Source organism: Sapajus apella, unplaced genomic scaffold (genome assembly GCF_009761245.1).
Source record: "Sapajus apella isolate SASKATOON/1434 unplaced genomic scaffold, GSC_monkey_1.0 scaffold68, whole genome shotgun sequence".
NCBI lineage: Eukaryota > Metazoa > Chordata > Mammalia > Primates > Cebidae > Sapajus > Sapajus apella.
The window spans coordinates 2,128,032-2,150,515 of NW_022437008.1; the positions used below are offsets into that span (position 1 = coordinate 2,128,032).

At 43.2% G+C, this 22,484-nt stretch overlaps 1 protein-coding gene and 1 long non-coding RNA gene across 4 annotated transcripts in view; one reads left to right on the forward strand and one right to left on the reverse strand.

The window, feature by feature from the left end:
* Positions 1–10,406, forward strand: part of LOC116530635 (galectin-10-like) — a 61,818-nt gene extending 51,412 nt beyond the window's left edge. The window contains exons 1-4 of one of the 2 annotated variants that reach the window (XM_032248793.1): positions 5,693–5,965; positions 7,837–7,913; positions 8,418–8,628; positions 10,155–10,406. In XM_032248793.1, coding sequence (XP_032104684.1) covers positions 5,879–5,965; positions 7,837–7,913; positions 8,418–8,628; positions 10,155–10,277 — 498 coding nt within the window. In that variant the 5' untranslated portion in view covers positions 5,693–5,878 and the 3' untranslated portion in view covers positions 10,278–10,406. Of the gene's footprint in view, positions 1–5,692; positions 5,966–7,836; positions 7,914–8,417; positions 8,629–10,154 lie in introns of those variants that run through there. The other variant, XM_032248794.1, reaches the window with a different exon arrangement.
* Positions 91–13,530, reverse strand: LOC116530642. Of its 2 annotated transcripts, none has more exons than XR_004260092.1 (3): positions 12,222–13,530; positions 8,899–8,978; positions 91–5,506 (listed from the first exon to the last, which is right to left on the reverse strand). It is a non-coding gene; the product is annotated as an uncharacterized LOC116530642 (long non-coding RNA). The 2 variants fall into 2 exon arrangements; XR_004260093.1 differs by lacking the exon at positions 91–5,506 and adding an exon at positions 7,121–7,153.
* Between the last annotated feature and the right edge of the window lie 8,954 nt (positions 13,531–22,484).

The following is a 22,484-nucleotide window of genomic DNA, read 5'->3' on the forward strand; positions in this document are numbered from 1 at the left end:
ACTTCTTTTTGTTGTTGTTGTTGTTGTTGTTGTTGTTGTTGTTGTTGTTAGAGACAGGGTTTCACCATGTTGGCCAAGCTGGTCTCAAACTCCTGGCCTCAAGTGATCCACCCACCTCGGCCTCCCAAAGTACTGGGATTACAGGCATGAACCACCGTGCCCGGCCCAGAAGCATTACCTTTTAGGGCCAACACCTTTCTCCAGAATCTCCACCTTTCTTTTTTAAACTATTGCACAAGTTAGGACAATGTACACCTTCCGGGTCGATTTCTGCACAGTGGAGAAAAAACTTCATGAGAGGCACGAAGGCTGGATTGCACAACCCTTCACTCCGTCATTCTTATCTGTGCATTTCCGTGTTACTCCTTCCTCCCCCCTGGTACCTCCACCACGGTGATTTCCGCTGCATCACAGACACAGGCCTGCAAACAGGGGTGGTGGTGTCAAGGTTACAGTGAGCTAGGGTTGCATGACTGCACGTAAGCCTGAGCAATAGAATGTGACCCTATCTCAAAAGAGAACAAATATCAGCCACTTGTAGATTCCCTCCAGTTATTTCTCTGGCCCACACTCTATTTGTGCAAGTACTGAAGCTGTGCTTTTAACAATCTGTGCGTCTTCTGGGAAGGATGTCCATGGCCCTTGATGATTGTGATGCATGTGCACCCCACACATACGGGGTTTACTGTTCTCTTGTTATTTCCCTCTCTCTTTCAACAAGTATTATTTCTCACTGGAGTGAATTACTTTACTGTTACATCCTTGTATCTTGTTTTCACAGTTTCAGAGTTGAAAATGAAGGCAGGGCAGTGTTCCAGAAGAACCCACCCTCTTCTTTCAGTAACATCTAACTGGCCCCATACATGCCAGGGATTAGGGTAAAAGTCTTACATACATTAACTGTTCTATCCATGCGAACCTCCTACAAAGAAGAAATTTCTAGTAATCCTCTTTGGATGGGGGAAACTGAGATAGAGAACATTTAAGTAACAGATCTAAGATGGCACTACTAGTAAGAGGCAAAATCAGGACAGAGATCCAGGTAGCCTGGTTCCTGATGCCTAACTCATAACTATGCCCCCACCCCTATTTCCTCAGGAATAAGAGGCCTGACTGTGGTAGAGTGGGAATGAGGAGGCCTGAGTTTGCCCTTGGTCTCGAACCTCCTGCATCATGAGAATCTGTTATAGAAGGAGAGGCCGTACCTGGCCCTGCCTGTCTCATCCACTCTCAATCTCCGTGGCAGGCACCACATACATGGCCTGTGTACTTGTCTGGTCATTCTTGAGTGACAATTAGAGGGACACTGATCCTCCCTTTTGTGTGAGTACTCCATGGTCCAAGGATGGTGCGTGGTACAGGAAGAGGGAGAATATTTACTTAGGAGGTGGTCTCATGTGAGTGATGTGGAAATGTCTACTTGGCAGCATGGAGACACCATGCAGGTGAAGGTCCTGGAGACCCTCCAGCACCAGGCATGAAACTTGCAGTTCCTGCACTGTGGGCCAGTCATATGGCCTACGGGAGGAGGACACTCAGTGGGTTTGGGCTGTGGCTCTTTATCAAGGGGCATAGAATTTTCAAGGAATGGATAACTTATAGCCACAGGTCAGTTACTGTGGCTCAGTTTCCATCTGGGAACACGGGCAGAGCGTCTCACTTCTGAAGGTCAGGAGGAGCTGAAGCAACCCCACAGGGATGAGGGTTATAGCAGCACCAGAAAGGCTTCCGTCTGCCCTGAGGAAAAGGGCGAAGGAATTTCTATGTATGTCCTGTCTGTGCCCCACAAGGGAGGGTTTTGCACAATCTGCTGTGTGCTTTACCCTCAGCAATGACCCACAGCTGCAGGGGTATTCCCACACAGGAGTGAATGAGGACTCAGACATCACCTTCCATTTCTGAGTGTATCTTGGCCATTGTGTGGTCATGAATATTCACTAATGTGAGGCCTGGACGTGTGAGGTGACATGCCACAACATGCCCTTCAAAGATGGAAAACAATTTGACGTGGGCCTCTCAGTGCTGAACAAGGAGTCCCAGGTGAGCACCCAGGAGCTCCCAGCACGTGGTCTTTGCGGGCTTCCAGAGCAGGAGGCAGCTCAGTCCCTTGGGCTCCTCCCATTACTACCCTTGCCCCAGGCTTTTCACCACAGAGCACCTTCTGTTTGCACTGCCATTTTCAGCTCATTTCCTAAATCTGACCAGGGTCAAGGTCAGCTTACCTGCCATTTCCCCCAAGGTACGGAATCTCCACTGTCTTTTCTTACAGTGCTCATTTCTACTTAGGCAGTTACTTACATTTTCATTCAGCTGAATGAATACAATATGTGTAAGAATAAAACTGTTGTAGTCAGTCAAAGATTAAGCCTTTGTCTCACTCCTGGACTCCAGTTTGACTCCTGCGAACATTACCAGTGCTCTGCTCTCCTTTCAGAGGAAACCTATGCCTATAGAAGCATACAGGTCTACGATTTCATTTGCTTTATAAACAAATCCTGGCATAAACTGCTCTACACATTACACATTACAAGTTGATTTGTTCTTAAAGAATATATCTTGAGGACATCACCTAACCATGGTGGTGTCTCAGTTTTTAAAGACTGCATACTGTCTCAATAGGAGTACCCAAAATTATTGAACTTGACCTTTTTGATGTGCATTTAGGTTGTTTCCAATGTTTTGCTCTCACAAATAATGCCACATTAAGCTCTCTAATCAACCCTTTTGTCATTATCAACCTTCTGATACTTATATTGGAAGATAATTACAAAGAAATGGAATAACTGGGTCGAAAATGTGTGCATGTAAAATCTGATATATTAACACCTATAAGGTAACTTTCTCTATAGACCTCAGTAGTAAAGAATATGTTCAAACTTTCTGGCCTTCCCTAATGTTTATGCCCAAAGATTTACATTTTATTCATATTTGGGAATCTTTTTATATGCTAATCAGCTATTAAAAATAATATCATATGTTTTGCAACACTTGTACTGTTTTAACTCTCTAGGAACACGAGTTTCATTCTTGGCCACCACCAGCTCACATCTCAGAGACTGTAAAGAGAAACTAGGACACTGGCAGTGAATGGCAGTCATAGTTCACGGAACTGAAATATAGGCCATTACATGACCGAACCAATGTGAAATTCTACCATGTTCTGAATGTGTCCAATCCTTTTATCCAACTTGAAACTGAGCGAATAATCACAGATCAATTTGGGACCCACGGGGAGGCTGCCAAGGGCTCTTCATTACTTTACTTCCTTATGACCCTGGGTAAACTTTTAAGCAAACTGAAAATCTGACCATGTTTCCTTTGCACATCTAGTTAAAAGCCAGATAAAGTTTCCCAAGAAATCCATGGTGCAGACATAAATGATTTCATAATTCACTGTTGGAATCTTGCAAATTCTATTTCTATCACATCACTGTTAAGGAGAGAAGTTATAGAAAAGACATTTTTTTATTAAGAAAACAGCAAGACACTCAGAGTAGATACAAAACTGCCTGTCCTGGGTGAACTGGCAGGAAATAAAAATTTTTCAATTCATGGCTGTTTTATTCAAGTAGAGCCATAGGACTTTCCCACAGGTGTCAGAAAGGCTGCAATAGAAAGAGAAGGGAAAGGGTGTGCATGCAGGTTTCTGGACTGAGAGGTGATTTGGAATGTGAATAACTAAGTGAGTAGCAGGGTGGGAGGGAATGTGTCTGAGCTGAGCACGGCTGAGTGGGAGCCACACTCTACAATGAGGAGAGTGGGGCACTCGTGGGGGCTCCCTTCCACCTACCTGAAGTCCAAAGCTCACAGGTCCCTCCACTCAACCAGAAAAAACAAAAAATAAAACTCCTATGCTGTCTCCTTCTCAGGTTAGGCATGAGGAATATGCAACTTTGTTTCAGGAAAGGTTGAGACCCAGACTTAAAAAAAGCTAACTTGTTCATGTAAAAAGTGCTCATGGATGACCATACGCTGCTCCCACCCTCCCTGCAGACTGAGAAAGGAAAAAGCCATTTCACAGAGGAGAAGCTGCAGGCTCCAACAGTGCCCAGGGCAGTCACTGCTTTGCAGAGTGTGAACCCTGGCTGGAGAAGGATGCAAGGTGAAGTCTTTGATCAGGGCACACAGTATCAGCTCTCCCTGATGGTTTTCCTTGCGGGGCCCATTCTTCTCCCCCCACTAACATGGGGTTATGACACCTCCATTGCCATCCCCTGCAGTGCCTACCACTGTAACCTATCCCATGTCAGAGCCTGGACCCTGATATCAGAAGACCCCTCCTGACCCAACAGTCCATTCCTAAAAGTGACTTTTCTCCTTGGAATGTCTGCTTTTGGGTGGACTCTGGGCAGCCCCATCTGTCAGAGGTCCTCTAAAGATTCGAATCCTTAGTGTGTCATAATTCTTGCCTTCTCAGTAAGTCTCTGTTTGCCTTATGAACAATTTCTTACATTCACAGTCAGAAAGGGAGAGATTTGTTTTAAATTTCAGGGAGTCTATGATATGTCTTGGAATTTTCCATGAAGAAAAAAATGATCAGCATGAGGGGACTGGGACAATTTTGTGTAGAAAGCAATGTTTGCAATTGTCCCAAGCTGGGACCCTCCCAATGTCCATCAACAGTAAAACTGGTATGTATGTGTTGATCTATTTATAAAACTTCAGAGTATACAGCAGTGAAAATGAAGTAACTACAGCTGCACACAGCAATACAGATGAATCCTAAAAACAGAAATGTCAACTAAAGATGCATGACCCAGAAGGAGCCCTCCTGGAAAATTACCTACAAGCAACATTCAACAAAGTGATGAAACTAAAAGAAAAGCAAAGAGGAAAGGCAGAAGCAGGGTTGCCCATGGGGGCAAGAAGGTTACATGGCAAGGAAGCGACAGATAGGAAACAACGGGTGTCACCAACAGGCCATGCCTAATATTGAAGTGCTATTTTAATAATTCCTCATCAAAATACAGATTGTTTGGTAACTTGGATCAACTTTTGGAAAACACTTTCAATTTACAGTCAATAAAGCTGAAGAGGAAAACAAAGAAAGAGAGGGAACAAATGGAAGGAGAGGAATTCTACACATTCCTTCTTCAAATTCTAATACAGGTTTTCGAGATGTTTTCTATTATCAGAGAAAGAGAACTTGAGGAAGGTTCCTGAGTCTTCCACCTCGGGTGAAGACTTCACTATGGCTGAAGTCCAATCACCTGCACCTGCGCCTGTCCTCACATGGGTCTGGAGCTAAGGAGCACACAACTCAAGGACTAGACTTAAGAATCTCACCTGTCTCCTTGAATCTGCAGAAGCAGGAACTCTTGAGATTTCAATGCACATGGACACCAAAAGAGAAAGGAGATGGTGTGGCTGGAGCCCAGGTGTGTGAGAGTGGTCACCACTCACCAGAGCCAAGGGGCCTGGCGTGGGCTCATGAGGACACAAGGACTTTCTCCACCTCTCCCCCATGTTTCTGCTGAGGATCAAAGTCAGTGCTCTCTCAGAGACTCTGGAGCAGAGAACAGGATTACATTCGAGGGCCAAAGCCTTTTCCACAATCCCCACCTGTTTCTCATTGCACAAGTTAGAAAAATGCACACCTGCCAGGTGGATTCTGCACAGTGGAGAAAATGCTTCATGACAGGCATGGAGGATGAACATCAAAACCTCTCATTGCATCATCCTTATCTGTGTATTTCCCTGGTGATCCCTTTTCCTCCCCTGACACCTCCCTCCCTGTCTGTCATAGGCCTGCAAACAGGTGTGGTTTTGACTCAGCTTCTTTCTAACATCTTACATCGTATCCCACAGGGAAACCTTGCTGGGAGGGGCTTGGAAACAGGAATGAAGCCAGAGAGCAGGGCTGCCAGGGACCATTTAAATGCTGCAACTCCAAGAGATTCACACAGAAGACTGGACCCAATTTGGAACAGCCGCCCAGAGGGAGACAACAATGTCACCACTAACTGTGAGTTGAGTTGAAAAGGCACAGCCTTCAATAATCTCAAGTCACAGAAAAAAGGAAAGAGGGAGATTTTATGAGATGCAAATATGAGCATTTCTACTGTGAGTTGCAAGCTTGTGAATGAGATAACCTAGGGCTCTGATGTCTGAGATGCTTGTGGTTGTGGGGTGTAGACCCTGGGCCACTGTAACCCTCTGTGACCAAGTGATGGTTTCTGATGAGAATGGTGTCTGTTGAGATTATATGACTTTAGGTGGGAGGCGGATGGCCCATCAGGACATGCAGGTATGTGCCTGAGTGTAAGGGGTTGACTATGCTTTGTCATAGTAACTGTGATGTGACTGTGTGAGCACAGCCAGATCAGTGTGTGAGCATCTTTATATGCACAGCAAGTGGGCATGTGTGACTCTGAGTGGTGCGGCTCCATGTGACCGTGGGTGTATGTGCTGGGATGTGACTGGGTGTTGAACTGGAAACATGCATGTGGCCTTCTGTGCATGTGAGGGTTTCTCCGCACACAGCAGCACCTCTGATGAAGCAGCTGTGCCTCTTCCCATGTATGTCAATGTGGATCCCAGGTGGCAGAAATGGTGGGGATTTTGGGGACTGTGAGTTACCTAGGACTGGTCTCTGAGCATTCACGAGAGCAGAATGCACAAATTCTTGGGAGCCTCTTCTCATGCAGAGTCGGGGAGAGGGAGGCAGGCTTTGTTGGCGTGCATCTGCAGGTGGAATCTGCACACAGTGACCACTGGCTCCTGCCTCCAGCCTCAGGTCTCTCCCTGTCCCACATCTTAGCCTGTCCTTCACACTGAGCACCAGGATGGTGGGCAGATTTTGATTCACTAGGTAAGAGCATTGGGGGACTTGGTTTCAGATATGGAATCACCCAAAACCAGCAAGGAACTTTAGCTTCAGTTCACACAGAGCTTACAGTGGATATTCATCAAGAAGTTTGCTGAGGCCTGTAATCCCAGCACTTTGGGAGGCTGAGGTTAAAGGATCACCCGAGTCTAGGGGTTGGAGACCAGCCTGGGCAACACAGCAAGATTCTGTCTTTCCAAACATTTAAACATTTGCTGGGCATGCTGATATGTGCCTGTACTCCCAGATGCTTGGGGACTGAGGCTGGAGGATTGCTGCTGTCCAGGCATTCAAGGCTGTAATGAGCTGTGATGGTGCCACTGCATTCTGGGGATTAGTGTACAGGTTTTACACATATTAACTCATATATTACTGAAAACGTCCTACAAAGTAGGACCTTTAGAAAATCCTGCCTGTATTGGGGAAACGGAGGAGGGGGAGTTCAAGTAGTGAATCTAATGTCACACTGTTGGCTGGGTAAAGTGATTCACTCCTGTACATCAGCAGTGTGGGAGGCCAAGGCAAGAGGATCTTTTGAACCTAGGAGCTCCAGACTAACTTGGGCAACAACAAGAGACCCTGACTCTCCACAAACATAAAATATGAGCTGGTTCTGTGGTGCGGACCCGTAGTCTCAGCTACTTAGGGGGCTGAGGTGAGAGGATTGCTGGAGCCCTGCAGGTTGAGGCTGCAGTTAGTGAGCAGAGATGGGCCCACTGCACTCAAGTCTGGGGAATATAATAAGACCCCATCTTAAGAATAGTGTTCAAAAAATGTTAACCCCTCACTTCTAGCAGAAGGCAGAATCAAGGAGAAAATTGAGGCAGCCCAGTTTCTGAAGCTCTGCTTTTAAGTATGTATTCAAGAATACAGGGTTCTGATTGTGGTAAGGTGGGAGAGGGGAGGCCTCAGGGTCTACCCTTCAACATCTAACCAACTGCCTAAAGGGAATATGTTCTAGCAGGGGAGCACGGCCCGGTGCCTCTCACTCAGTCTCAATTTTCTGGCAGGTGCCATACACACAGGCTGTGTCCCTGCATAGTGGTACTTCTGTGACAATCCAAGGGAAACCTGTCCAACCTTTCATGTGAGTATTTTTGTGTCCAAGGGTGGTGGGGTGGAGAAGGGAGAACATTTGCTCAGGGGTGACCTCATGTGAGTGATGCAGAAATGTCTAGCTGGCAGGATGGAGGCACCATGCAGGTGCAGGTCCTGGAGACCCTCCAGCACCTGGCAAGAAACCTGACATGGCTGCACTGTGGGTCAGTCATGAGGCCTAGGGGAGGAGGACAGGCAGTGGTTGAGATTGTGGCTCCTTATCTATAAAGGGCCGCAAAATTTTCATGGGGTGGACACTCATAAGGTTAGTGACTGTAGTTCAGTTTCTGTCTGGGAATCAGGGGCAGAGCATCTTCTCCCATCCTCCCCTAGGGCAGAAGGAACTGAAGCAGCCCCACAGAGAGGAAGCCTGCATTATCACCAGGAAGGCTTCTGTCTGCCCTGGAGAAAAATGGGAAGGATTTGTGGGTATGTTGTGTGCGTACGCAACAAGACAGGGAGCTGCTCAACACACTGTGTGCTTTCTCTTCAGCAATGAACCACAGCTACAGGTGGATTTCCACACTGCGATGGATGATGTCTCAGACATTGCTTTCCATTTCCAAGTGTACTTTGGCCGTTATGTGATCATGAACAGCCGTGAGAATGGGACCTGGAAGCAGGAAGTGAAATGCAACAATATGCCCTTTGAGGATGGCAAAGACTTTGAGCTGTGCATCTCAGTGGTGGACAATGGGTACCAGGTGAGTGCCCAAGGAGCTCCCAGCACCTGGCCTCCATGGGCTCCCAGAGCAAAAGACAGCTCTCCCTGTCCTCCAAGAAACTCTTGGAGCCTATCTCCCATAACTACCTCTGTCTCAAGCTTTTCCTCACACACAGAGGGGATACTTAACTTTTATAATTTTCCTCTCTCTTTCAACAAGTGTTGTTGCGTGCACTGCCATCATCTCTGCTTGCACTGCCATCCACAGCTCCTTCCCAAATCTGACCAGGGTCAAGGGTGGCTCACCTACCATTTCCTCCATGGTGGAGAATCTCCTCTTCAACCACAGTTCTCATTTCCACTTATGCTATTATTTCAATTTTCATGTAGCTAAATGAATAAAATTGTTTTAGTCAGTCCAATATGAAGACTTTCTGTTATTCCTGATGCCAGAGTCTCAGAAGAATATTACTAGCTTCTCTACTCTTCTTCTATAGATAGTCTATGCTTATGGGCGCATAAATATACACACACATATATATTTTCATTTCTTTTAAACCGATGCTGGCATAGATTTCTCTACACATAACACTTTAACAACTACAGTTATTTGTACCCAAAGTATATACCTTGAAGAAATCATCTATCCACGGTGCTGTCTCATTTTTTAAGGATTGCATATTATTCCCCTCAAAAAATTACCAAAAATTGTTGAATATGATCTTTACAAAAGCACTGAGGTTTTTTTCCAATGTTTTGCTCTCACAAGGGATGCTGTATTAAGCTTCTTAATGATTAGAAACCTTTTATCATTATCAACCTCCCAATACTTACATTGGAAGGTAATTACAAACAAATGGAATAACCCATTCAAAATCGTTTGCTTTAAATTAGAGAATACAACTTAGAAGAGGACTTCCTATAGAGCCTCAGTAATGAAAAATGTGATCAAACTTTCTAACATTTCAAAGTGTATGCTAAAGGATTCACATTTTATTCAGATTGAAGTCAGGGATTTTTCCCCCATGTTTATAAGATGTTAAAGATGATATCTAATGCTTTGCAACATCTGTGCATTTCCATCTCTCTGAGAACACTTGGGTTTTATTCTGACACCACCAGCTGAGATCTGGGCTACTCCAAAGAGAAGCTGGGTCATGAGAAATGAATGTGAGTCAGTTCACATAACTGAAATGTATGCATTCAATGAACATTGTCGAGCACTAACCCCGTGGCAGGCCCTGTGCATGATGATGAGATTCAAGTTTATGAGACACAGTACCTGACCATGGGGATCTTCCAGGATAGACAGAAGACCAAACAAACACATATGACACAGAGTGGTAGAACCTCTCTGGAGAATGAGAGGAAATGCTGAAAATGTAGTGAGCAACTATCTCAAATAATCACAAAAGGTGGTCTGTAAAAAGAAGTGTGTCTACTCGCTTCAGATGTATAATTAGGTATTTTCTGTTTGCATGTTGCAGGTACTAGGACATAGCAGAGAGCAGGTTGAAAGCTTGTTTAGTGAAATACTGTCTTTCTAATGCATGTTTCCTCTTCTAGGTAAAGGTCCATGGCCAGTGCTATTACACCTTTGACCATCGACTCCCACAAGGGTCTGTGAAGATGTTACAAGTGTGGAGAGATTGCTCCCTTACCTCAGTGAGTGTCCAGAATCAAGGGTGATAGCCAGGCTCTTCATTTTCAAAAAAATTCCTGTTTCTCTTTGGCCATGGATTCCCAGAGCTGGCTAACAACATGATCTGTCCTCACTTCAATTCTTACACTTGCTCATTAAAACTTCATCAAGCTTTACAGAATTTGCTTCTTTCTTTCAGGGGGATAAAGAAAGTGGTCTTTACTAACAGGGCCTCAGGGATTCTATGGGTGGCATGAAGGAGTCAAAGGGAATAAATCTTCCCGGCACAGAAGCAGTGAGTGACAAGTCCACTGAAATACCTGAGAAGACATTAGGAATAACACCCTTCTACAGCATGGACTTTATGTCAGACACTGAACTAAAATTGCTACCCAATTTCAGATGAGTCACTGCACTGAAATGTCCAGTAGCTGTGTTTTCAGCCACACAGGGATAAGCGATGGGATTGGAGGCTTGAATAACTGAGCCATGACAGGGCTGGCGAGGCTGTGTCTGAGCTGAGCAGGGCTGTGTAGGAGCCCTGCTCTCTACACTGAAAGCAGAGGGGCGGGAAACCTTGAGGGCTCCCATTCCCCCACCTGAACCCAAAGTGTCACATATTCCTCCACTTAACCAGGAAAAGAAAAACAAGAAGAAAACTGCTTGTGAAGGAAACTCATATGCTTTTTTCCCTAAGTTCCAGAAAAAGGCATATACAGTATCACTTCTGGAAAGGCAAATCTCACATGTACAAATCTGATTTATTCATTTAAAGAGTGTTCACGGATTAACAAGCCCTTCTCCCATCTTTCTGCAGACTGAGAAAGGGAAAAGTCATTTCATAGAGGAGCAGCTGTAGGCTCAAACAATGAACAGAGTAGTCATTACTTTGCAGAGTCTAAATCTTTGGAGGTCACTACTTTAAGAGTGTAAATCTTGTACAGGGATGAATGCAAGGCAAATCCTTTGATCAGAGCACACAACACTGGTTCCCACTGACGGTCTCCCTGCAGCCATCATTCTTCTCCACCCACAGACACAAGGTTAGGACACCTTTACTGCGACCCCTGCAGTATTCTCACTGCCTCTCTTCCCACTGTTGCTGCAACTCAGAAGACAACAACTGATGATCCAGCCCTCTTTTAAGAGTGATTTTATCCCTGGAGTGTCTCCTTTGGGGAGATTTCTGGGTCAGCCCCTTCCACCTGAGTTGCTCTAAAGACATTAATTTTCAGAGGGTCTTGATTCCTGTCTTCCCAGTAAGTCTCTTTGTTTATTCTAGACAATTTTTCTATTCACCAGTCAGAAAGGGAGACATCTGCTTTACATTTCAGGGAGTCCAGAGTCTTTCTGGGGACTCTCCTTAAAAAAAAAAAGGAAATTATCATCCTGAAGAGACTGGGACAATTTTGTATAGAAGGCAGTGCTTGCCACAGTCTCAAGCTAGAAACCATCAATGTCCATCAAGAGTAAAACTGCTGAGTATGTGTTGGCAGATTCATAAAATGCAGGAGTGGAGATCAATGAAAAGGAAGGAACTACAGCTGCACAAAGCAATATGAATGACTCCTAAAAATGAAACGTGAACAAAAGATGCATGATCCAAAAAAAGCCCTCCAAGACAAAGCATATAATACGTTTAAGTAGTTTATGACCTTTGTAAAAGATAATTGGGAAGCAGCTTTCTACATATGGATTTAGACATGTCTCTAAGTTATTACAGTAAGTAAAAAATGAAGGCATGAGCTAGTGTATATATATTATATACATAATGTAACTGTATATTGTATACACTATAAACCTGTGTGCATGTATATATAAACACACACACACACATATATGTGTATGTGTGTGTGTGCATAGTCGATTATCACATATCCAGTAGGCTCTCTCTATAAAATATACGGAGGGGAAATAACCTATACTCACATTTGCCTTTTATAGTATGACAACATTTTGGAAGAAAACAACAAATTAACAACTGCAATTACCTTGGGGGTTGTAGTGGAATAGACAAGAAATAGTTTAGCTATATTTTGCACCTTTTCTCTTTTGAGCTTTGTGAAGGCATTATCTATACAAATCCTTAAAAATAAAAACTAAAAGCTACGCAAAAGCATACCAATCCCTTACTTCAGATGTTCTTGAAAACACTTTAACACATAATATATGCAATATATATTTACGATTTTGATTTTATGTGTCATTTGAAATACCTTGAGGAAACAAAATTAATCTTCCACTAATTAGCCTTTATTGACTATGACACAAAGGGATTACAAACTCTAAAATTTCAAAAGTTCTTCGATAGTCTTCCAGTCTTAATTTTAAAACGTAAGTTTAGCAAATTGGGTCATCTTGTTCTTGCTTTCATCCTCTTGGTTAATACCCGTGGGCCCTAGTATTGACACGTTGCTCAAACTTTATTCTTGCAATACCAACTTTTTCAGTGAGGCAAACATCAAAGACACTTTCCACAATGCCAGGACAAAAAATCTCCATCAAGCAGGATTTTAGTAAAAACAGGCTTCAAAAGACCCCACGATTCATTGTATTTCTTTTCCCTTGTTTCTTCATGATACTCTCCCTTTTTTTCAACTATGCAACAATTGCTCTCTTTTCCTTACAATTAAACATCTTATTTTCCACAATAAACAAGTTTTAGTTATAGGACTGGCAAATAATTATTCCTCAAACAAGCCCCAAAAAGAATGGCAGGGTTCTCTAAAGGTAGCTGCCCCTCTTTCGGTGTAAAGGTCACCAGTATTCCCGTCTTTCAACCTATGGCAGCTGAGTTCTGAAGCCAGACGACCTAGCGCCACAGAGGCAAGAGATCTTGGATATATACAAAATAATTCCGATGGACGCTGGGCTAACGCGCTTGCGAGCTGGCATCATGGGCTCCGTCTCTCCCGCCCCACACGTCCACAACCACCCAGCTGGCTTCGTCAAACCCTCTTACCCGGCTGATCCAAGCCTAAGCGCGCTTGGCCGAAGTCAGACTAGAGGGCTTCGGGATCCAGCTGGGGACGTGGGAGGGCAGCCGGGCCGGAGCCGCACTCACGCGGAGTCGGGGCTCGGGGTCTATCCCCGGTGCGGCCCAGATCCCGCCTACAGCCGCCTACCTCTGCCTGAGGAATGTCGCTGCGGCCATTCGTCGCGCCCGTCTGTCTGCCACTGCTATTTGCCTGCAGGTCTCACATCTCGGACCGCCAGGTTACCTGAGAAGCTCGGGAACACCGGAACAACACAAGCGCGCAGTTGCGCGGGTGCGCACTGAAGGGCATGTGCATGCGCATGCGCATGCGTATTTCTGTGGGTGCGCTTGCTTATTCACGGGCGCGTGCGCTCCCGAACGTGCGTGGGGACGCGCAGGTGTGTCTTCAACCTCCTGCGCCCAAACGGAGGTGAACTTCTGGAAAGACTCCATATATGGAGTCTGAGGCTACAGGTGCAGACTAGACAGAGAAGGTAATGGGGCAGGAGTAAGGGCTCCAGAGCTTTGGAACCATTTTCCTGCAGCTTTCATGTGCCTTCAGAGCCTGCTTAAGCCTGATCTCACATAGACCATTTCTAGTTGACAATGGAGAGCTGCTGTGAATGTCCAACTTTTTAGCTGCTTGGTCAGACCCACCTGGCCAGGTCTTGTCCAGTAGCCAGGTCTCATAGTAAATTGGAGGCCATTGGTAAGCATTCAGCCTCTGCTAAGGCCCAGTAACAAGACAAATGCTTTTTCCCAAAAGCTGAGCAGTTATCCACAAGGATGGTATGGCTTTGCTCTAAAATCTTAAGGGTCTGTACTGTGATTCACGTATGGGACCCTGCCAAAGTTTCTAAGAGCATCTCTACCTGTCACTGACACTTCAAGCGCCATTGCTCCTGCTGAATCCCAGGCCAGAGAAACGTGCATGACAGCCTGGGTCTGTCTGGTGCACAGCTTTCCCTTATTCTGGGCCCCACACAAAACTAACAGCTTTTAAAAAATACGGTGTAGATGGGTGAATGGAATGTACTCAAGTGAGGTATGTACAGCATCCAAAATTCAAAGAGTCTGACTAGGCACATGTCCCTAGTCAGGAGGGGCCTTATGCAAAGACTCCACCTGCATATGAGAAGGGATATCTTTAGATGCCCCAGTCACTTGGAGTCCTTGAAATTTCAGAAAATGGGAAGTACCCTGAATTTTTCTGGTATTTATTCCTGACTGACGCACACAAGTGTCTAACCAGTGTGTCTAACATCATGGCCACCTCCTGATCACCAGGTCTCATCAGCATAATATCATCAGTATAAAGGATCGGCGTGTTGTCTTCTGGAAAAAAGAAGTGAATGTAATGTCTTGCCTTGCAAGATGGCAGAATAGAAGGCTCCACCAATCTTACCCCCACCCCTCAAGACATAAAGTTAACAAGTATCTACAGAGGAAAAACACCTCCATAAGAACCACAAAGCAGGTGAGTCCTCATAGATACCTGGTTATAACTCCATATCACTGAAAGAGGCACTGAAGGGATGGAGCAAACAGACTTGAATTGCTAATGCCACTCCTTCTTCATCCAGGCAGTAGTGGTGTGGTGCCTTTTGAAAGGTGTCTTTTCCTGTCCTTTGTCTACTTTTTTTTTTGAGACAGGGTCTCATTCTGACACCTAGGCTGAAGTGCAGTGGTGCAAACTGGGCTCAGGCGATCCTCCCAGCTCAGCCTCCTAGTAGCTGGGATTACAGGTGTGTGTGTGTAAGAACACCCAGCTAATTTTTCTATTTTTCGTAGGAACAAGGTTTTGCCATGTTGCCCAGGCTGGTCTTGATCTCCTGGGCTCAAGCCATCCGATTGCCTCAGCCACCCAAACTGCTGGAATTACTGTGGGCCACTGTGCCCATTCCTTTGCCCACTTTTTTATGGTTTTTTTTTTTTCTTGAAAAGTTGTTAAAATTCTTTATAGATGCTAGATATTAGACCATTTTCAGATAAATCATTTGCAAATGTCATCTCCCATTCTGTAGGTTGTCTGTTGTCTCTGTTGATAGTTTCCATTGCTGTGCAGAAGCTCTTTAATTTAAATAGATCCATTTGTCAATTTTTGTTTTTCTTGTTACTGCTTTTGGCATTTTTGTCATGAAACTTTTGCCCATTCCTATATTCAGAATGGTATTGCCTGGGTAGTCTTCCAGGTTTCTTATAGTTTTGGGTTTTACATTTAAGTCTTTAATCCATCTTTAGTTGATTTTTCTACATAATGCAAGGAAGGGGTTCACTTTCAATCATCTGCATATAGCTAGCCAGTTATCCCAATGCCATGTCTTGAATCAGAAGTCCTTTTTCCATTGCTTGTTTGGTTGATTTAGTCAAAGATGAGATGGTTGTAGGTGTGCGACCTTATTTCTGGGCTCTCTGTTCTGTTCCACTGGTCTATGGACCTGTTTTTGTACCAGTACCGTGCTGTTTGGTTATGTGGCCTTGTAGTACAGTTGGAAGTTGGGTAATGTGATGTTTCCGTCTTTGTTCTTTTTGCTTAGAATTGTCTTGGTTATTCAACTCATTTTTGGTTCCATGTGCATTTTAAAATAGTTTTTTATAATTTATAAGCCTTTTCTGCACTGTGCAGAATCCACCTAGAAGGTGTACATTGTCCTAACTTGTGCAATATTAAAAAAAGAAAAAAATGGGGATTCTGGAGAAAAGTGTTGGGTAAAGTAATCCTTACCTAGAAGGTAATCCTTCTCTTTGTTTCAAGAGTTTCTGGGAGAGCACCGGCCCTTATATCTTTCTGGGAGAGCAGGACCTGTGGAAAGAGGTTAAAAAATTCCTTGTCTCCTCCCCCGTCACAAAGCCCTTGTCTCTGCCAGTTGTGGGCTACTCCCTTCTGTCTCTCACACACCTGGGCTCTAGCTGCAACTCCTCCTTTCTTTCTGGGAGGTTCATGTGAATCAACATTTCAGTGACATTGTTTCTCCTGGAGATTCAGGCAAAAAGGTTAGATTCTTAAGTCTAGTCCTGGATTTACATGTGAGTTCCAAACCTCTGTGAGGACAGAGGCAGTTACAGGTGATAAAACTTCAGCCTTAATGCAGTCTTCTTCACCTGGGACAGATGCCTCAGGACCCCTCTTTGAGTTTTTTTTTTTTCTTTTTTCTTTTTGTGATGAGAAGAAGCATCCTTAAAACCTGTGTTAGAATTTAAAGATGGAATGTATTAGAATTCCCTTTCTTCCTCCCCTTTTCCTCTCTCTTTTTAAAAAATTTGCTCTTCAGTTTTATCATCAGTGACTATAAACCCTTTATAGAAAACTTGATCCTAGAGGCTGAAGGTGAGGTCATCAGTGAGAATGGACAGTGTGTGCTCTGACCAAAGAGTTTGCCTTGCATCCATCTGTGTCCAAGATTTACACTCTACAAAGTAGTACCTGCCATTGTTACTCTTTTTTTAAAAAAAAAATTGTACTTTAAGTTTTGGGATACATATGCAGTACATGCAGGTTTGTTACATACATATACATGTGCCATGGTGGTTGGCTGCATCCATCATCCCATCATCTACATTAGGTATTTCTCCTAATGCTATCCCCCTGTGCCCCCCACCAACAGTCCCCATTATGTGATGTTCTCCTTCCTGTGTCCATGTGTTCTCATTGTTCAACTCTCACTTATGAGTGAGTACATGAGGTGTTTGGTTTTCTATTCTTGCATTAGTTTGCTAGAATGATGAATTCCAGCTCATCCATGTCCCTAAAAAGGACATGAACTCATTCTTTTATATGGCTTCATTGTACTCCATGATATATATGTGCCACATTTTCTTTATCCAGTCTATCATTGATGGACATTTGGGTTGGTTCCAAGTTTTTACTATTGTGAACAGTGCCACAATAAACATATGTGTGCATATGTCTTTATAATAGAGTGATTTATAACTCTTTGGGTATATACCTAGTAATGGGATTGCTGGGTCAAATGGTATTTCTAGTTCTAGATTCTTGAGGAATTGCCATACTGTCTTCTACAATCGTTGAACTAATTTACACTCCCACCAACAGTGTAAAAGCATTCCTATTTCTTCACATCCTGTCAAGCATCTGTTGTCTCCTGACTTTTTAATGATCGCCATTCTAAGTGGCATGAGATGGTATCTAGATGTGGTTTTAATTTGCATTTCTCTAATGACCAGTGATGATGAGCTTTTCTTCATATGCTTGTTGGCTGCATAAGTGTCTTCTTTGAGAAGTGTCTGTTCATATCCTTCACCCACTTTTTGAAGAGGTTGTTTTTTTCTTGTAAATTTGTTTCAGTTCTCTGTAGGTTCTGGATATTAGCCCTTTGTCAGATGGGTGGACTGCAAAAATTTTATCCCATTCTGTGGGTTGCCTGTTTACTCTGATGATAGTTTCTTTTTCTGTGCAGAAGCTCTTTGGTTTAATTAGATCCCATTTGCCTATTTTGGCTTTTGTTGCCATTGCTTTTGGTGTTTTATTCATGAAGTCTTTGCCCATGCCTATGTCCTGAATGATATTGCCTAGGTTTTTTTCTAAGGTTTTTATGGTTTTAGGCCTTACATTTAAATCTTTAATCCATCTTGAGTTAATTTTTGTATAAGATGTAAGGAAGGGATCCAGTTTCAGTTTTTTGCATATGGCTAGCTAGTTCTGCAAACACCATTTATTAAATAGGGAATCCTTTCCCCATTGCTTGTTTTTGTCAGGATTTGCAAAGATGAGATGGTTGTAGATGTGTGGCATTCTTTCTGAGGCCTCTGTTCTGTTCCATTGGTCTATATCTCTGTTTTGGTACTAGTACATGCTGTTTTGATTAGTGTAGGCTGTAGTATAGTTTGAAGTCAGGTAGTGTGATACCTCCAGCTTCGTTTTTTTTGTTTTTTGTTTTTTGTTTTTTTTTTTTTTCTTAGAATTCTCTTGGCTATGTGGGCTCTTTTTTGATTCTATATGAAATTTAAGATTCCATATGAAATCTTATTTTTTGATTCCATATGAAATCTAACAGAAAAAGTAGCTTGAAGGGGCAGGCCAGCAAGCTTTGATATGCAGTTGCCAGCCATTAGAAACAGGGTTTACTCAATATGGTGATTCCCGCCGTCTTTTCCTTGTCACCGGGTATACCAAGTGTCGCGGCAACTCCAGATAACACCATGTTTTTGAAATATTGTGGCAATCTGCATTTTCATATTAAAGGGCTAAGTTGGGAGGGTCAGTTTTTTTCATGGGCTACGTAAATAACACACCTGGTCAAACCAATCTGCTGAACTCTATGGAAACCAGACAGTGCCTCCTCCAGAATTTCAATATAAGCAGCCACATTTCCTCTGCACACGGCGTTTTCTCTTTGTTTGAATCCCCTCTCCCTCTGTCTCTGTACAGAGGAGTTGTTTTCTTCTTCCTTTCTTCTTTCTTGCCTATTAATCTTTTTACTCCTTAAAAGTTAATCTTGTCAGTGCGTTAAACCAAGGACCCTAGTGTTCCTCCAATCATTGGAGCCATAACATTTTGGTGCTCTGGCCGGGAATGGGAATTTATTCATCAAACTGATGAGTATGGAATGAATCTCAACTTTAAATCTGTCCTTTAGTATCAAGGCTCTCTTCCTGCTATCCTGTTGCCAAACTTTCTCTCTCTACTCGCACTCTCTCTCTCTCTCTCTCTCTCTCTCTCTCTCTCTCTCTCTCTCTCTCTCTGTGTGTGTGTGTGTGTGTGTGTGTGTGTGTGTGTGTGTGTGTGTGTCTTATTGCAGGAATCTTTGCAGTTCAGGGAAACAGGTCTGTTAGAGAAGATTACAAATCAGGGCATGCAGTAACTCAATAAACATCTGTCTCTTTATGGTTTTTCCAGCGAGCACATGGTATTTCTAAGCCGACACTGCCACGTAGTGGTAATAAAAGTCCTGTTCATTAGACACAATGTTGGTTCTCTGTGGTACATTGCAGCTTCACAACTTTTCCATTTTGTGCTTTTGTACTGCTACTTCTGTGGATGGGAAAGCTCTGATTTCAACAGCTAGGAATAGGATGTCTCCCACAGCCAGATTTTAGTCCCGATATCTTTCCCTCGATAGGAAAACAGCATTCCATTTCTGCCTTCTTTTAAGGCACCTATTCTGTCTCCAATTAAGACAGTACTTCTTTAGTAAGTGGATGTTAAGTTTGGAAGTTAACCAGAATTTTTTTTTAAGGATAAGTACATTAGCATGGGTCAAAATAGCAGGCAATCTAGCACATTGCGTGCATTAAAGAAGCCTTGCCCAAAGGTGACACAGTCTCTTCAGAGATCCATTTTCTGGGGAGCTAGGCAAATCACACAGGTTTAGGAAATCAAAAGTAAATCACACCAGGTGGAAAAACTAAGATTGCATAGGTAAGCATGGTTAACCCATCACTTAGTTCATCTAGTTCCATGGCTCGAAGGGCCATGCCTACAACCATGGGGGACACATTTATAATGGTGTGAGATCCAGAAACCAGGAAGGAAATGTATTCAAAAGACACTCCCTGTCTTCTCCTCCACTCTGGGTCATATGAAAAGGAAGGAGATGAAGAGGATGCTTTTATTCTCGCTTCTTTTTATAAATGGGTAATAAATTATCTTTGGCTCGCACCCCTATGGAGTGCACTCTGAAACACTGAAACTTCTTTAAGCTCAAAATTTTTAAGATAAAGTAAACTCTTTTTGTGTGTGTGTGTGCAAAGCCATGGCATTTTTACTAAACTTTTGCAAATGGTGTAAGATCAATTCAGCATTTTTAGCAATCATATCAGGAAGGCCCAGGGAAAATGGTTCCCCAAAATTAAAAAAAACTGTCAAGGGAACCATCTGAGGATCCTCCTTATTTGGGCTCCCATCAAGTTCCCGTCTCATTACAAAACTTTAGGTAAATGAAGGGAATCTTAGACCAATTTTCTAAAAACTCTTATAGGTATACAGAAGCTTTCCAAAATTTACATCAGATGTTTTACCTCACATAGTGGGATGTTATGGTCTCCTAAACCAAGCTCTCACTGCAGCTGAAAAGCAGGTAGTTCTGTAAGCAGCAGATGATTCTGGAGATGAGCATTGTAGCTCCTAAAATACACCAAAAGGGAAAAAAGCAGATAGAAAAATCAAAGACATAGCCAAAAACAGCATTCCCAAAAGAGAGGGAAGCAGTTCTGGTAAATAGCCCTAGCTAAAACCCCAATAGTTCAGGAAATGAATGGAAAAGAAACCAATTTTTTTTTTTTTTTTTTTTGAGACGGAGTTTCGCTCTTGTTACCCAGGTTGGAGTGCAATGGCGCGATCTCAGCTCACCGCAACCTCCGCCTCCTGGGTTCAGGCAATTCTCCTGCCTCAGCCTCCTGAGTAGCTGGGATTACAGGCACGCGCCACTATGCCCAGCTAATGTTTTGTAGTTTTAGTAGAGACGGGGTTTCACCATGTTGACCAGGATGGTCTCGATCTCTTGACCTCGTGATCCACCCGCCTCGGCCTCCCAAAGTGCTGGGATTACAGGCTTGAGCCACCGCGCCCGGCAAGAAACCAATTTTTTAACACATTTTTAAAAACCAGACCCAAACTTCTCTGTTACTCTAAACTGTTTATAATGAACCAAGAGCCAGATAAGAATTCCGTAGCCTTACGGAAAGGCTAGGAGAGGCACTAATACAGTATACCTCCTTATTGCCTAGTTTAGTGGAGGAACAGCTCATCCTGAAGAAGTTTATTACATAGGTAGTTTTAAACACTAGAGCCAGTCTCTATTTTTCTTCCTCTCTAATCTATGCTTCCCCTTTCTGATAGCACGACTGTAAGGGACATCTCAGGAAAAACTCTAATCCAATATTTTTCTCAAACGTAATTGTAGTTAGAAAGACCTGTTTACACATGCTTCCAAGTCATTGTTGTAATAGCTCTACTAGTCATAAAAGCCTCCAAGTATACCGCAGGAAATAATTCAACTGGTTACAACCCATGTACTGTGTCAGGATCACTGTCCTCTAAGGGAAGCTCTTAGCTAGCAAACAGCTGGTGAAGCAAGAAGTACATAAAGCAGGATAAGCAGTAGTCACTCTCCCCAAACACAAGCACTCAATTAGCTGAGCTAATAGCTCTTACAAGAGCAACCAAATTAAACAAGGGAATGGTAGCTAACATTTATACTAACTCCAAGTATGCGTTCCCAATTTTCCATGCTCATGCAGCTATTTAAAAGGAAAGGCACTTTCTTACCGCTAATGAATCTCCCGTAAAATATCACCAGGAAATTAGCAGGTTATTATCTTCAGTTTTTCTTCCACAAGAAATAGCAGGGATGCATTGTAGGGAACATCAAAAGAAAATAAATAAGGTAGCCAAAGGAAATAAATTAGCTCATCAGGAAGCTAAGTCAGAGGCAAGGAGGTCTCAAGGCGTTAACACAAGTAGCAAAAATCCAAAGAAATAAAACCACCTTTATTTAACCCAGGAAATTTAGTATTAGTAAAAACTCTCCTCTCTCTTCTTTTCTAAGCCAAGCTGGGAAGGGCCCTACACTGTTCTTCTTTCATCCTTTCAGTAGTAAAATTTAGAGGAATCAATTCCTGAATACATCACACTCAGGCCAAAGCCTAGAAAGTTGAGGAAGCAACCCCTAACAGCCCAGAGATATGTCCAGAATATCAATGTGAAAAAATTTGCAAACCAAATATTAAAATTTTTAAAATGCATATTTGCAGGAAATTTTAATTATACATAAAATTGTACTTGTAAGTCTTTAAATCCCCAAAGGGAAATGTTTTACCTTAGGCAGGTAAAGTTTTAAACAAATTTTTTTTTGTACCATACCACTCTTGTGGCGACTGTTATAGCCATGCTACTGTTTGCAATAAAACTATACACTTGTACCTGCAATGTGAAATTCTGGTCATAAAATTTTAATTCACACTCCTATGAGAATCTAGCGCTAGGGCTGATCTGACGGGAGGCCACTAAGATGGCAATGCTTACCTGCTGCTCACCTCCTGCTGTGTGACTCCTTTTCTAACAGGCCGTGGATTGTTACTGGTCTGTGACTTGGGGGTTGGGGATGCCTCCTCTAGGGAATATTCCTTTCAGTACTCCAACTGAAAGCCTAACCCTCTCTCCCACTTGGCAGACACCAATCTACAATTTTTGTATCTTCAGATCCACAAGATTGATAGAAGTTCTACTCTGCCACGATCTAAGAATCAATGTCTAATTTACAGTACTATTTAAATTTGCTCAGTTGTCCAAAAGCATGTCCTTTATAGTTGTTTTAAA